The 14,840-nt window shown below is 55.8% G+C and overlaps 6 protein-coding genes across 6 annotated transcripts; 3 read left to right on the top strand and 3 right to left on the bottom strand.

Moving 5' to 3' along the window:
* Positions 1–612: 612 nt before the first annotated feature.
* On the top strand, positions 613–3,045 carry LMH87_007041 (uncharacterized protein; the record flags this gene model as incomplete). Its single annotated transcript, XM_056192067.1, has 6 exons — positions 613–631; positions 860–901; positions 981–1,715; positions 1,769–2,024; positions 2,074–2,103; positions 2,160–3,045. The coding sequence occupies 6 exons, from the start codon at positions 613–615 to the stop codon at positions 3,043–3,045; spliced, it is 1,968 nt and encodes a 655-aa protein (XP_056060322.1).
* Positions 3,046–3,619: 574 nt separating this feature from the next.
* On the bottom strand, positions 3,620–4,842 carry LMH87_007042 (uncharacterized protein; the record flags this gene model as incomplete). Its single annotated transcript, XM_056192068.1, has 3 exons — positions 3,620–4,213; positions 4,286–4,640; positions 4,736–4,842. The coding sequence occupies 3 exons, from the start codon at positions 4,840–4,842 to the stop codon at positions 3,620–3,622; spliced, it is 1,056 nt and encodes a 351-aa protein (XP_056060323.1).
* Positions 4,843–6,023: 1,181 nt separating this feature from the next.
* Positions 6,024–7,208, top strand: LMH87_007043 (uncharacterized protein; the record flags this gene model as incomplete). Its single annotated transcript, XM_056192069.1, has 1 exon — positions 6,024–7,208. One exon carries the CDS (start codon positions 6,024–6,026, stop codon positions 7,206–7,208), a length of 1,185 nt encoding a protein of 394 aa, XP_056060324.1.
* A 459-nt stretch (positions 7,209–7,667) lies between these two features.
* Positions 7,668–9,464, bottom strand: LMH87_007044 (uncharacterized protein; the record flags this gene model as incomplete). The annotated part of the gene is made up of 1 exon (XM_056192070.1): positions 7,668–9,464. One exon carries the CDS (start codon positions 9,462–9,464, stop codon positions 7,668–7,670), a length of 1,797 nt encoding a protein of 598 aa, XP_056060325.1.
* Positions 9,465–10,052: 588 nt separating this feature from the next.
* Positions 10,053–11,691, bottom strand: LMH87_007045 (uncharacterized protein; the record flags this gene model as incomplete). The annotated part of the gene is made up of 2 exons (XM_056192071.1): positions 10,053–11,170; positions 11,232–11,691. 2 exons carry the CDS (start codon positions 11,689–11,691, stop codon positions 10,053–10,055), a joined length of 1,578 nt encoding a protein of 525 aa, XP_056060326.1.
* Positions 11,692–13,255: 1,564 nt separating this feature from the next.
* On the top strand, positions 13,256–14,610 carry LMH87_007046 (uncharacterized protein; the record flags this gene model as incomplete). The annotated part of the gene is made up of 3 exons (XM_056192072.1): positions 13,256–13,462; positions 13,525–14,003; positions 14,058–14,610. The coding sequence occupies 3 exons, from the start codon at positions 13,256–13,258 to the stop codon at positions 14,608–14,610; spliced, it is 1,239 nt and encodes a 412-aa protein (XP_056060327.1).
* Between the last annotated feature and the right edge of the window lie 230 nt (positions 14,611–14,840).

Raw genomic sequence — 14,840 nt, forward strand, 5'->3', positions numbered from 1 at the left:
AGAGGCGTTTTCGTTGTGAGCGCAAACCCCGTGCCCCTCCCGCATCGGGCGTACAAACGAACCAGGTTGTAGCTCGAGGAACGCTAGCAAACTACAACCTCGAACCAATCGAAGTCCATCCCCAACATCTGTTCGGAAAAGGGCAATTTTAACGGACCATCCAGCCCAGCGGCCCCAAAAAAAGTGGCGGCGGGGAGAGACACTAAAACACACACGGACGGGGAACAAGCAAAGATGGAGAGGGGGGAGGGGGTGCCGTTGTCGTTGCCGTTGTGCTGGTGCTGGTGCTGGTCTCACGAGACCCATTGTCCCTTCCTGCGCCAAGATGCGTTTCCGACCTTTTTTTCGCTCTTTGAACATACAGACGGAGCCGGCAGGGTCATTCGGTGACATCGCGCATTCGAACCCGAACCCCTGCGTCCTTGTGCTGCCTCTTTGTACCCTATCCCTGTCGCTCTACCCCGCCCCCGGATGCTCGAATCGTGAGGTCGTAGTTTAGTGTCTTCCTGTCGGCGTGTTGAGCATCCTGATTCTGGTCGTCGAGGTCGTGCGCCCGCGTCGGACATTGCACCGCGTTCTCTGCTCCCACCGCTCGACGACGGGACTGACATCATGTCCTTTGGGCATAAAAGTAAGGCCCTCTCGCTGCCGTTGTGCTCCTGCCCTCTTCCCTGTGAACCCACTCCCCCTGCCTGGCCCTTGCTTTGTGTTGCTCTCTGCCCCCTCGGGACAAGACGAGACGAGACGAGACGAGACATACCTTATATACAGGCATACTTTTAGTGACTGTCGCTCTCTTCTGGCTCCGTCACGCTGTATTGCTTCCTCGACATTATGAAGCTAACACATAGTGCTATAGTTGCGCAGACGGTGCTTGGGTTGGCTTCGGCTGCCGATAAACGTAGGTGAAACACAGTCAACCCTCTTTCAGCATTATGCATGCATGAGCCATAGCTGACCACACTATACAATACATGCAGTCCAGCCATGGACCTTTAGGCCCCTCCCCGTCGGCGACGTCAAGCCTGCTGGATGGCTGCTGGGCGAAATGCAAGCCATGGCCACGGGTCTACCCGGCCATGAGCATGACTTTTATATTTTCGTGAACCAGTCGTCGTGGCTCAGCACACCAGGCAGCGGAGGCTCCGAGTACAGCAACCTGAACGAGGCTCTGCCGTATTGGTTCAACGGCCTCGTGCCCACCGCCTACATCCTGGACGATGACAGGCTCAAGGGCCAGGTGCACGATGTTGCCGACAAGGTGCTCAGCTTCCAGACAGACGATGGCTGGATTGGCCCCGAGACTGGCGACAAGCGCAACTTTTGGGCGCGCACACCCTTCTTCCTCGGCCTCATCCAGCTCGCCGAAGCAGACAACCAGTGGGAGCAGCGCATCGTCGCCGCGCTGCAGAAGTTCTTCCAGCTCGGAAACAAGATGCTGCACAACGGCAGCCAGGGCTTCACCCGCTGCGCCAGCGATGTTGACTGCACCTGGGGCGAGGTGCGCATCGCCGACATGATCATCACCATTCAGTGGCTGCTGGAGAAGTATCCCTCAAACAACGACAGCCAGCTCTGGGATACCATGAACATGTTTTACGATCAGACAAACTACAAGTGGGATACTTGGTATGATCCCGCGACTTATCGTAAGGTTGTCGATCCTAGCGACAAAACCATCACTCCGTACATTCACGGCGTCAATGTTGGTCAAGGCAAGTTAACTCTAGGAGCGCCAGCCCAGCAATAGCTAACAATATTCCCTCAGGTCTCAAGGCATCTAGTGTCATGTGGCGATTCAAAGGCGGCGACTACTTTCGCCAGCGCAGCAAGAACGCCGTTGACCTGACGTTTACCTACCACGGAAGTGCGTCTGGTTCCATTCTCGCGGACGAGTGGCAGCGCGACGACTCGCAATACATTGGCAGCGAACTGTGCACTGCTGTCGAGACTTCCTACTCACTTGCATACATGTATCAAGTTCTTGGAGACAACAACTACGCAGATCGCGCCGAGACTGCCGTGTTCAACGCCATGCCCGTCATGATGACTGGCGATAAGTGGGCTCATCAGTACATGTCGGCACCAAACATGCCTTTTGCGGTCAGCACGATCCAGCCTGACGGCAGCGTGCCACCTGTATTCACAACGGCCAATAGTGGCGTCGCCACCACCTACGGGATGGAGCCGCTGTACCCGTGCTGCACTGTCAATCATCCCCAGGGCTACCCCAAGTTTGTCACCAACAGCTGGGTCTCGGTCGGCTCCAAGGGCCTGGGCCACGCCCTTCTCGGCCCTACCAATGTCAACACCAAGGTTAACGGCGGCGATGTGTCGATCGAATGCACCACCAACTACCCATTTACCAACTCGTTGTCTTATAACATTCGCGCGTCCAAGGACTTTGATTTGTACCTCCGCGTGCCCGAGTGGATGAACCTGCACACATCCTCGCTCGCCGTCACTAGAAGTGCCGCTGGCAAGGCCTCTGCGACTGCTACTATGGCCGTCGAGGCAAGCGACGATACAGGCATGCAGAAGATTCCCATTTCCCAAGGAACGACCACCCTCAGCTACAGCCTGGGCGTTGGCCCCCGAGTCGAGAAGCTTGCCGACAACACTGTCGCCATTTTCTGGGGTAACCTGCTTTACGCGCTCGATGTTGGCTACACCAGCACCACAAGCCTCCCGCACTCGTACGGCGACCCCCGGGGTCCTGGTATCAGCGGTCTGCCGTTCAAAGAGCTGCGCGACGAGTTTGTCAACAGCACCAAGGAGTGGAACGTTGCGATTGACCCGTCGACCATCAAGTACAATGGCATCGGTGCCAGCGACTCGATGCCCAACCCCATCTTTGAGCACAATGCGCCGGCCAATTTCATGACAGTTGACGGTTGCCAGATCAAGTGGGACCTGAAGATGGGTGTCACTCCCGACCGAGTGCCGACGGACCGAACCTGCACCAGCGAGAGGAAGACGTACCGCCTGATTCCGTACGGCGCTGCCAAGGTGCACATGTCCCAGATGCCGACTGTGCAACTCTAGTTGCGATATCTTGATTTCTAGCCATGTCGCTATGCTGTATGTTTATGCTGTATATATTTTCTTGGGGGTGGTTTGCCGCGGATCAGCTTTCATGAACTGAGGATGAATGCATGCTTTTATACGACGCTTGCTTTACTGCTGCGCCCCATTGCCATGTGTGAGCCCACTATAGCCTGTCAATCCTGTGATGGCACTAATGTCGGGCGTTGCAACGTAATGCGACGGTAGATGTGACGCGCATTTTTCTGGACAGCAGGGTTACACTGGAAATGTAACAGAGTCGATCTTGCAACACCGTACGAGATGAGATGATGACTAGCCAGTGATGTCTCGGGAATTTTTTTTTTGGCATGTCTGACCAGTGAGGGCTGCCCACCCATGCGCGGCCGAAAATAGCAGCCTGACAGGGCTGGGTCGGTGGAGGCTGTGCTAAATAAGACTTCAAGCGTCTGGGACAGGTACGCCACTCGAGGTAGGGAGAAACTTACATTGCACTGCTAGAATCTGATGTGACATCATTGACATGATGTTTTTTTCTTCTTTCCGCCCAGGAAATAATTCCTTAATATCCTATTTATAATTCCCAGTGCCCTTGTAGAGGATATCCCGCCCGGTTTCCATCGTAAGTCGGCTTCCCTCGTACAGACAAGGCACCGCGAAGAAACAGGCGGTCTACCTCTGCAGCTGCAGTAGCATCATCGACTTTCAGCCTGAGAAAGGACTGTTTTCGCGCTTCCTTGTCCCAAACCCAACGATTTGAGCCGTTGGCCTCGATGTAGTTGTACCCATACTCGTTGCCAAACCGGAATACATCTCCTAGTCCGTTCATGGCGTACAGAACAGTCAAGGGGTCCCAGGAAGACTGCGGCTGAAGGAAGGTATAGCATATATATGCCTTTCGCACGGGATCGCTCCGAGGACCGTTGGCCATGAGTGGGCCGCCGGTCCTGACAAACTTGCCGACGTCGTCGCCAACGAAAACTATACGTCCGTCCCATGTATTCACCACATGAGCCGCGAGGCCAGGATCGGAGCCCCAGAAGTTGTAGCTGTGGCCGAATGGATATCCGCCTCCCATGATGACAAGCTCGGAAACTTTGGCCGCAACGAGCTGTCGACCTGGGAGAGTAGAGAAGGCATCGGCGGTGGAATTGAGCAGTCCAGACAACTATACAATTTTAAAAGCACGAGACCTGGTTAGCGATCAGAGCAAAGGGCCAGGAGGGGGGGGGCAACGCACATTATCGAGGAAGCCAATAGAGGCAATCGTGACACTCCCATCGTCCGCCTCGGAAAGCGCTTTGCGGTACAAGGCGACAGGATCCCAGGCCTTCTCAGCATGGCCCCAAGGCAGACTTCCGCCGGACCACTGATGGGCTATCTTGCTGGCGTACTCGCCAAGCTCATAGTACCAGGCGTCAAAGAAGGTGTTGTTTGTCAGAGGGCGGCGGATGCCTATCGGGACGTCGGCTCGATTGTAGTGCGCGAGGATGGCAGATGCCGCGAGGGCCGAGAATGTCGACGGATAGTTTACATTGACGGCTAGCAGATTGACGTGTGGAGCTGTCGCCGCCAGGAGGAGCGCGCCAGCATCGCTGCAGAGCGCGACGCGAGGTCGTCAGCAACGGAACAGCGGCGGGCGGGCGCACTGCCCGAGATGGACAGGTGGGTGAGCTATGATGCTGCTTACTCGACATCGCTGAAGAGGTCGGTGTCGATGATGAAATTCTTTCTGACGACGCGGGACAAGGATATAGCTGTAAAGAGGTGGACAGCGGCGCAGAGTATCTTGATCATGTCGATGATTGCCCGGTGGGCGCAAAGTGAGAAATCGAAACAGCCAATGCGTGTCAAGGCTGTGAGCTACGTGTGCGTTGAATAATGCATTGGCTATTTTTGACATGGGTCTATTCGATGAACGTTTTTTATTAGCCTCTTGGAATTAAGTCGAGAGGCCCAACAGTCAAGTCCACACACCCCGCTCGCGTACATACTGGTCACTTGGTTGTCCCGCCGTTGTTCCACCAACTAACTAAAGGTAGCTAGCTAGCGGCGGGAGGGCTGGGGCTGTAAACCCGGCGCACCTAAGCTTGCTGGCTCGGGGAATCTGCAGCTAATTTTGGCTCGGATTGTGAGGCGCAGCCCCTTTAATTCTTCTTACCTTGTCATTATTATTAGCCCTTTGAGACCTGCAGGCGACCAGTGGCCAGCCCAGCCAAGCCCCTGCCGAACGAGCGAGCCTTGTGCCGTCTGTGGAATGAAAAAGATTCGTGGACAAGACTGGTGAGAAATGCATATTTGTCTCGCCGCGTAATTTGTAAACCTCAGGCGGGGGGAGAGTAAGAGGTAAAGGGGGGGAAAAGGAACACAGTGAGCTTTTGAAACAGATTGCAAGCAGTATTTGGCTTGTCCCGCGGAAGCAAGCAAGCTTGCATGCCAGCAGCATGTGTACTCATCGGGTCGGGATGGCTTGCAGTAATTTTAGTTGACAAGCCGTGGCAAGGCAGGCAGATCTGCAGCTCCGCCGCCGCCCTGTCAGCCCTTCCAGCGAGCCCTGGCCGGGGTTTTTTACATAACCACGCTCTTTTGCCAACCAGTACACACATTTATCCCTTTCTCCTTTTCTTCACATTCGTTTCTTTCATTTCTCTATGTGAAGCAGTTTGCTTCCAATTGATTTCCATCTTTGACTACCATAGTGTTGCGAGCGAGCACATTTGGACCTACGACACCTTGAGCGCAACAATATATGCAAACGCGGCTGACGGCCAGCTCCTCTCCGTTTGCACCTCGTCACGACGCCCAACTTTCGTTCACTTTGCCTTGGAATACAGCAGCTTTGCAAAGCTTGATTCTACACCCATCAGGCTCGATTCGGTGTTGGATCCCGTGGCTGCCCACCAGTCTATACGACTCCCACCTCCCGCTCTCTCTCACTTACACACTGTTCGACCATCATCACCCCCCAGCTCAGCACCATGAGCAGACCAACCCGCGGCCTGGCCAGCGCGGCTACCCTTTACGTCTTCTTCTTCCTTCTCCTCGCCGCTCCAATCGCCCTCGCCTTTGATCCCAACTTTGACTTTTACCCAGCGGACGCCGAGTCATGCCTGCTCGATGCGGCCAAGGCGTCCAAGTGCCAGGGCGACTCGCCCAAGGCCCTCAACGCGTGCCTCTGCGGCAACGGCGGCGGCTTCGTCGTCCGCGCCGCCCAGTGCCTCGGCAAAAAGGACAAAAAGGACGTCGGAAGCGTCTACGACACCATGGCCGACGCGTGCGCCCACTCCGGCACGCCCCTCAAGGTGGACAAGGACGACTTTGCTGACGCGGCCGACGATGGCAGCAAGTCTTCTTCGTCTAGCAGCAGAAGCAGCAGCACGGCGACCAAGACATCTTCGTCGTCGACATCGGCTAGCAACACTGCCAGCAAAACCCCCTCCTCCTCTTCCACCTCGACCACACCATCCGCGACGACATCTTCCACCGCGTCCCCGACAGCCTCCCCAGATGGCAGCAAGAAGCTCTCCACCGCAGGCACCATTGGCGTCGCAGCCGGAGTCTCCGTCGCCGGCGTCGCCGCCATTGCTGGCCTTGCCTGGTTCCTCGTCCGCCGCCGCAAGCGCAGCACCGCCGCCGACGAAGCACACCCCATGCTCGCACAAGAAAAGTACGGTGGAAGCGGCGGTGGTGGTGGTGGTGGTGCTACCACGTTCCCACCGCACGATCCTTCGCCGAGCCTAGGCGGCGGCGGCGGCGGGTTCGGCCGCGAGACCAAGTCGCACTACTCGGTGTCGACATTCAGCAGCGCCCATCCGCGGCAGAGCTACGCCGCGCTGTCCAGCGTGAGCCCCGACCCCCAGCAGCACAACTTCCTCGCGGCGTGGGAGCCTCCGGCTAGCGCGTCGTACAACTCGAGCCCGCGGAACAGTGCGGCGTACGTCGGACCGTACGCCGCACCGCAGCACCAGCAGCAAGCACAGCCCGTCCTCGCGGAGCTGCCGCCGCAGACGCAGGCGCGGCCGGTCAGCAATATCTTTGAGCTGGAGTCGAGCGCTGTGGCTGAGGCGCCGGCGCCGCTGGAGCTGCCGCAGGCGGCTTCGCAACCGGTGTGGCAACAGCAGCAGCAGCACACGAGGGAGTACAGGCCGTATATACCCAAGTGATGGAGACATGCTGCAGTTTCATAGCTCATAGGGCAGCATCTAGGAGTCGGACATACATAGCATGGGCGTTTTTGGGGTTATTTTTTTTACCTTTCATCTATTACTTGTGAGACTTGACAAGTGGGCTGCCAGCAGAGCACGAGCTCTTAAAATTTATCTCGGGCACGATGATCATGCGCGACATGCCGCTTTTTTACTTGCGCCGTAGCCGTTACATGGCATGATAAAACTAGCGAGCATTGGACATTATATACAAGTAATTCTTGTCAATGAACCGGGATCTTACAGCACAAGTATTTCTAGGCTGCGAGTGCCAGGCGCTTCTAAAATCACATCAGGTTTGCGGTGATTGTACAAAAGGACATTAATGGTTTTATCAAGAGAAATACACTAGACAATACACCAAAGTGTCAATAACGCAGCTATGCCCAAACACCCCCAAACGAAGCCGCTTGTCGCCTACGACTTGGTCCCTAGGCGTTTAAACGGATGCGCCTCCGTGTTCAGCACCCACTCGTCGAGGCTGATGAGCGTCGGTTCCGAAAACACGAGGTAGAAATACTTGAGCGTCTCGGCGAGCCAGAAGCTCTCCATCGAGTCCAGCTTCCTAGCCCCGTCAGAGTCCACATTATCGACGGCGCTGTTGGCCAGGTCCGTCCTTGTGAGGCCGTCGACCGCCTGCCACATGGTCCACGCTTTATCCTGCCACGCCCTGTCCCCCGTGACGCGGTACATGATGAAGACGCTCTCGATAGCCTCGGGCCGCAGGATGTACTCTTTGGACTTGAGCCTGGCGATGCCCTTGGGGGGCAGGTCGCCGTCCGGAACGCTGCTGCCCACCGCCGCGCGCCACGTCGTCTCATTCCACGCGCAGTGCGCCGTGTCGTCGCAGGGCACGCCGAGGAGCCGCTCGGCCATGACGCCCGATTTTGTGGCATTGTAGGCCCACACGCAGCCGTCTGTCAGGCGTCGGCCAATGTCCACGTCGGAGTCGTTGGCCGTGAGCCGCCCGCCGAGGGCATACATGCCGCCCGCGAAGCACGTCAGGTGCTCGGTCACGGCTGTAAATGTCGACCCTCCGTCGCCGTTGTTTGTTGAGTCGGCGTCGCCCGTCATCAGGATATCATCCTCGCCGGGCACCATCGGACGATAGATCAGATGTTTCTGCGTCGCGGCCATGCTGCGCTTGTACAGCCGCTCGTACATGGGGTCGAGGTCATCAAGAAGGGCCATCATCTTGGGGAAGTACTCGTACGCGCTGTCAGCACCCCCGCCCATCGAGTATCTCGAGCCGGTATCGAAGCGCGCATCGCTAGGGTCGACCGAGACGGACCACAGACCAGGAATTTTGGTCTTCATCTGCGAGGCGTCAAGAAGGTCCGTAATGCGCTGCGTGACGTCGTAGTAGCGTGCGTCGCCCGTGATTAGGCTCAGCCGCGTGAGCTCAAGAATCATGGTGCCAATCTCGGCCAAGCTCGTTGACGAGGGCGCCGTCTGCTTCTTGTTCTCGGCCGCTTCTTTTATGTTCCAGCGACCAATAGGCATGTGGTTTGGCGTGTCAAAGGCCTTGAGGATCATGTCCCCGGCGTCGGTTGCCTTCTTCTTCAGCCGGTCATCGCCACTCAAGTCGTACGCGGCGAGCAGGCCGCCGAGATAGCGAATGTTGGTCTCGAACAGGCTGATGACATCGCCAGACGAAGAGCTGGCAAAAGAGATGTTCTTGTCCACGGCGCCGATAGCCTCGTTGAACTCGTCGCGCATGTCCATGATCCACATCGTGTCGAGGGCGTCAACCAGCGTCGCAGCCCAGCCGCCAAAGGTGTCCTTGGACCCGCCGCTTACAGGCTTGAGCTCGTCGTGCAGCCATGCCTGGTCCCTGTACGAGGTCCAGCATCTCTCAAACGCCTTCTTCACAGCATCGCGCCGACCGAGCCGTGTCTTTTTGTCGTCGTTTGTCTCGTCTGCAAAGCTAAACTGCACCGCAGGCAGGGGCTTTGCACCTTGCGTTGGCAGCGGCCGAGGCGTGCCGAGCGGATTGTTCCACGGTAGCGTTCGCCAAATCACGTCGCCGTCTTTCTGTCCTCCGGGGCTGCCTGGCGATCCTGTACCCTTCTTTGGCCCGTTGTGGGAATCTCTTCCGTTGGTAAAATGCCAGCTGAGCGTCGCAATCAGGATGATGGCGATGGCGATCGTGAGAAGCGTGGCCCAAAATCGTCGCCGGCGCGGAGCCAACCACTTGGAGTCCTTCGGACGCATAGCTGAGCGCCGGGGTACGACGGGGTAAACGAAGAACTCTCCGACAACTTCCGTAGAGTGAAGCCTGAAATGGAAGCCTGATGGCTACTTCAAGACCACAGGCATGAAAATTAATCGTTGACAAAGGAGGGGAAATTATTTACAACTGCTGCATGTGTCTCAAAACCTGGGGCAGCTGACAAGATAATTGCCAGGTAGGCGCAGGCAGGGTCAGGCTGAGCCTGCCCTAAATAAGCCGATCTGGCTCCACGTCTCAATATCGTTTCGCCTCGTATTCCACGTTATTACGCAAGGATATCACAGTTACACACATACTAATTGCGGCTTGACCATTTCGGTCGGCAAGGGTCCTTTGTTCCAGCAGCAGCCTACATGTCGCTACTAGTACGCTGCAGCCAATGGTAAGCAAACATATGCACCCCGGTTCGGCGTTAGGATGAGTGGCAGGTGACAAGAAAACAAAGTCGGAGAACTTTCATAGCAATCCTTCGTTTGAATTTCATCATTCGTCATTGGCTATCAAGTATACACAGCAAGCCAAACATGGCGAGGTGCCATTTCCATGCCCAACACGCATCTTGTGCTACTTCAGGAGGTTTGTGTGCTTAATGCGCCCAAAACAATCGTAGAGCATGGTGCGTTGAACTCTGATGGCTCGACAAGGACAGGTTCCGGGCTATTGTCCTTTCCAAACACAATGACACTCTCCTGATCCTCGCCGTATCTCGGCCAGCCCATCGTGTTGGTCAAGCCATGCCAGGGGTCGTCGCTGAATGCATACCAGGCACGCTGCATGACCTTTGTCAGTTCCTCCTGGTCCGCTGCTGGCGGGATGCCGCTGACATCGCCAGAAGCGCCGTAAATCATGTGCAGGTCCGTGCCGTGATATGGGCCGCTGGTCGGGTACAACCGTGTGTTGTCCCAGTCACCAAAGTAGCGCCAGACCCAGGCCGGCACGTCGTGCTTCTCGCGTGCGTTCGCCTGGTACGCTATCGGGCACGTAAAGGACTCGAGGTGAAACGAGTCGACCTGTGCCTGCGTGGGCAAGACACCCTTGCTGTAGGCCGGGATCTTGTAGTAACCGGCCTCGTTGTTGTTGTTGCCCGAGAACAGAGGGACCCTGGCAAACTGGCCCTTCTTGGTGCGCGTGACGTAGTCGGAAAACACAATCTCGCCATCCGGGATGGGATAAAACGGTGGCACCGAGCGCAAGGGGCTGCTGCTCTTGCCAGGCTTGACCGCGGCCGCTGCTGCTTCAACCTGGCGCCAGTCGGCCTTTTTCACACACTCATACACATTCTTCTTGCTGCAACACCCCAGTGTCTTGGCCACCTGCGTGAAGCTTTCCAATGGGGTGCCTTTGGGCTGCACTGGGAAGCTGAATGCGTTGCCAGAGGTTGCAATCACGCCGTTGATGAGCGGCCGCTCTTGGTACGCATACGTCCAGTAGTCGACCGAAACACCACCCGATGACTGACCGGTGATAGTAATCTTGCTTGCATCTCCACCAAAGGCGTGGATATTGTCGTGAAGCCATTCGACCGCCGCGCGTTGGTCGCGCAATCCAGCATTCTGAGGCTTGCCTGGAAAGCCTGGAAAGCCGAAAATGTTGATACGGTAATTGACGGTGACGAATATCGCATCTTGCGCGTCCGCAAAGTACTTTGCATTGTAAAACGGGCTATTGGTATTTCCGATGGCAAACCCTGTAGGCAATGAGTGTTCATTCCTACGGTCACGTCTAACGAGCTGGTTGGTGTTACTTACGGCCACCGTAGAAAAAGACAATGACTGGCTTCCGAGACTGCTGGGAAGCGGCCGTTGTCTTGGCCCAGATGTTGAGCGTCAAGCAGTCTTCGCTCTTGTTAGTCCCTGCGCCCGAGGCAAAATACGAAAGAATCCGCGGGGCCTGTGGCGTGAAATCGGGATAGTCGACGGGCGGCGAGGGCGTCAGCGGGCAGTCGTAGCCAAAATGCGCCGCCTCATGCGGCTTGTTGTCTCTGAAGCGCTCCGGAGGCGCAAAGCGCAGGTCTCCCACCGGTGGCTTGGCGTATGGAATGCCCAGGTACTCGACAACGTTTGGCGAGTTACTCGCGGCATGGCCAATCACGGGGCCATTCGTCGTGTTGACGGCCAGAAAGGACCGGGCAGCTGTCTCGCCGCCGGGCAGAGTCTCCGCCCAGACGGCGCCAGCCAGCGCCAGATGCGACACCGCTATGAATCGCATTTTGATGAGGTCTGGGAGATTGTTGTGACGCCAGAATGCCACAGAAGCTATCCGTACGCCGTCCGAAAATAACTTTTTCGCAGGCTCTAGTGCGTGTGCAACGGCTGTAACATGCTAGTCTATGATGCCGAATTCATAGTGCTACGATCTTTTCCGTTTTCTGCGTCTACAGCCTGGTCTGGCTGGCCCCGCGGCGTCGAAAGGGCCTGCAAGCCTCGGGAAGCGGCCGCCACCAGAGCAACAGTGAGTGGTACTATGTACAAGCAGATGGCAGAGCCAAGTGGCAAGAGACGGCCCAGCGGCCCGCGGGGAAGCCGCCAGCCAGCGAGCATGGGAAGGAAATTAGCATTGCAGCCGTCTACCAGCACTGCCAGCCAAGCCTGGTCAGTGAGGCTAACAGGGGTCTTTCGAGGTCGGTCGGGCACAAGCTGAGAATCAAGCCTGGCGGGCGAGATTCCAGAAGAAGAAGGCGACAAACCGCCTCTTTTCAAGCTCAACGGGACGCCGCCTCATTCAGGCCAGCGCTCCGTCCTGCTTGCTGCGCTGGCACTTCTGCACGCCGTCAGTGCACGCCTAACTGGTGCAGAATTTCAGCCTGCAGATTTGAGAATTGTGCCGCCCTGCATATCGTTGCATCGCCCGAGACATTAATGCGCATTCCCGACTACTGGAAAGAGCATGTGCTTGCTCGACACCCAACCGATATGCTAGGTGGAGCACACCCGACGCTAATTCGGTCGCTGGTTACTTGAGGCAGTCTGCTACCAGTATTCCACTCCATTGCAGTGGAAACCTACTGGTGATGTAGTTGAAGAACTTGGGGATGGTATCAGTAGTGCGCGCTAACTATCAGGCTACCTCGCCCTTCAGTCGGGCGGCACAGCACCGATAATTCGCTCCGAATCAAATGCGGTAAAGGTCGCCAAGTCAGGGGAACAGCTTGGCCGTTGGCAATCGTTCTAGAAGAAAAGAATCATCTGGTTGTCTTTCTCCCCTATCCAAAAACCGTTCCTGTCCATACATTACTGGTCCAGACCAATGATGAGTGGCGCACGCCACGGGGTATTGGGCGGCCAGGGGCATGTGTTTCTGGTGCAGACTTCAGAGGAACCAAAACCGCCACCATGCCTGCATGCCACTACAGAATCTTGAATCTTGTGCTTCGGAGCAGGTTAGTGGCCACAGCGTTGCACCTTGGGCCAGGGCTAGTGTCCTTTGACCAGCACATCCATACCGCTTTGGGTGTCAACTGGTCTCTATTGCAAGACCAAGCTAGTCAACTTTTTGGCATGTCGTCCGAGCCTTGAGGGTGTCGAGGAAGCCGGTGCTCGCTCATGTGTCTTGGGCCAGAGCAATCTTTTTATTTAATTGTTCGACACTCCCGTGGAAAGGCTCCCGGGGGGCGCTGCATCAGCGCAACAGAAACCATCGACACTCGTGACTGCTAGAATCGCTTCCCGCTACAGGAAATCATCGATATGAGGGCGCCGAGTACCACCACTGGTGCGCCTTGAGACATTCACGGCGAGGCCTTCACTGGCAGTGCAGTGCAGGTCTGTCAAGAATGACACAGCAACATGATCGCAATACGACGGCCGGGAATCGAGGGATGGGGTTTCCGACCACCGAATACGACAATAATGGCTGGAAGTTATACATCACCTCGCTGGTTATGATCATCAGCGCCGGTGTCTTTGTCATTATGCGATGCTCGACACGACTTTGGTTCGCCAAGTTTGGTTGGGATGATGTCGCTATCGTGGCTTCATTAGTATGCAGTGTTGTGTTTTGTCTATGTAAAACGACATTTGTGCCAACTAACGCGCTCTGCAGGTCTTCTCAATAGTGGTATCCGTCGCCATGCAACTGGCGATATCACATGGATATGGAATGCACAAGGCGGACTTGTCCAAGGACGAGCTGCACATGGCTTTGAAGCTATTCTTCATAGCTCAAACACCATACAAAGTCACCGTCTGTTTGAACAAAGTGGCGACCATTTTGCTCTATCTGCGACTTTTTTCTTCCCCGCGTTTTCGAGTTGTGGCCTTGACGATCATGGGCCTCATCGTGGCAGCGAGCATAGGATCGATATGCGCTACCATCTTCCAATGCATCCCGGTCGCTGGCGCTTGGAATCACTCCATAAAATCCAGATGTATCAACTCTAGTCAGTTCTGGGTTGCATATGCGGTCATGAACATTCTGACGGATGTCATGGTTCTCGTTCTGCCGATTCCGATGATACAGAAGCTTACGCTCGGGAAACGCGACAAGACTATGTTATACGGTCTATTTCTTTTGGGGGGTTTGTAAGTTGGACGGAGTGCCCACCCAGATCAACAGTCCTTTCTAACATCTCGCAGTGTAACAATTACGTCGATTCTACGAACTACGTCTGTTCAAAACTCGCTCCGGAATAGGACGGACATTACGTTCAATTTCATCTCGCGCGGCATCTGGACGCTTATCGAGGCAAACCTGGGCATCATCTTACCATGTCTAGTAGTTCTAAAGCAGCCACTTGGAATTTTGTTTCCGCGCTTCTTTGGACCCGCAAAGACACACGAGGCATTCAGGCGGCCAGGTGGTGATGTTGAGAAAGGATACACATTGTCGGATCTATCCACAGGTCAGACTGGTGGCCTCTGGCAAGGCTCAAACTTGGCGCAGCAGAGCGTATTCATCAGCGGGCCGGGGACACAGGCCGGGCGACACAGTGACGAGCGGCACATATTCTTTGATGTGTCCAAAGACAGCGACAGTGAGCTAGATGGCAAGACGCCCGTGGCGACGCGGGGCATATCCAAAAAGGTGGAAGTGACGCGGACCTCGGTTCATCAAGATCATGACTACTATCATGCAGGAGGATTCTCGGGTCATTTAGAGAGCTCAGCGTCCTCATCAGGCCAGAGATGATTATAATTGGCTGAGCGTAATAAAATCTTTAGTGGCCGTTCATGTTTGGTGATCTCTGTCTCATAACACCGACAGGGGGACACAGTCACAACCTCCCGAACAGGCGTATATAGGATATCAGATCAGAAGAATTAATCATTTTATATCTATACTCTGCTCCGGAACCCGGTACGGTGACAACAGCGAAAATCTGATGCCCTGTTGGATTTGGTATCTCGGCTGTAGGGTAC

The sequence above is a fragment of the Akanthomyces muscarius genome, chromosome 1, assembly GCF_028009165.1.
Source record: "Akanthomyces muscarius strain Ve6 chromosome 1, whole genome shotgun sequence".
NCBI classification, from domain to species: domain Eukaryota; kingdom Fungi; phylum Ascomycota; class Sordariomycetes; order Hypocreales; family Cordycipitaceae; genus Akanthomyces; species Akanthomyces muscarius.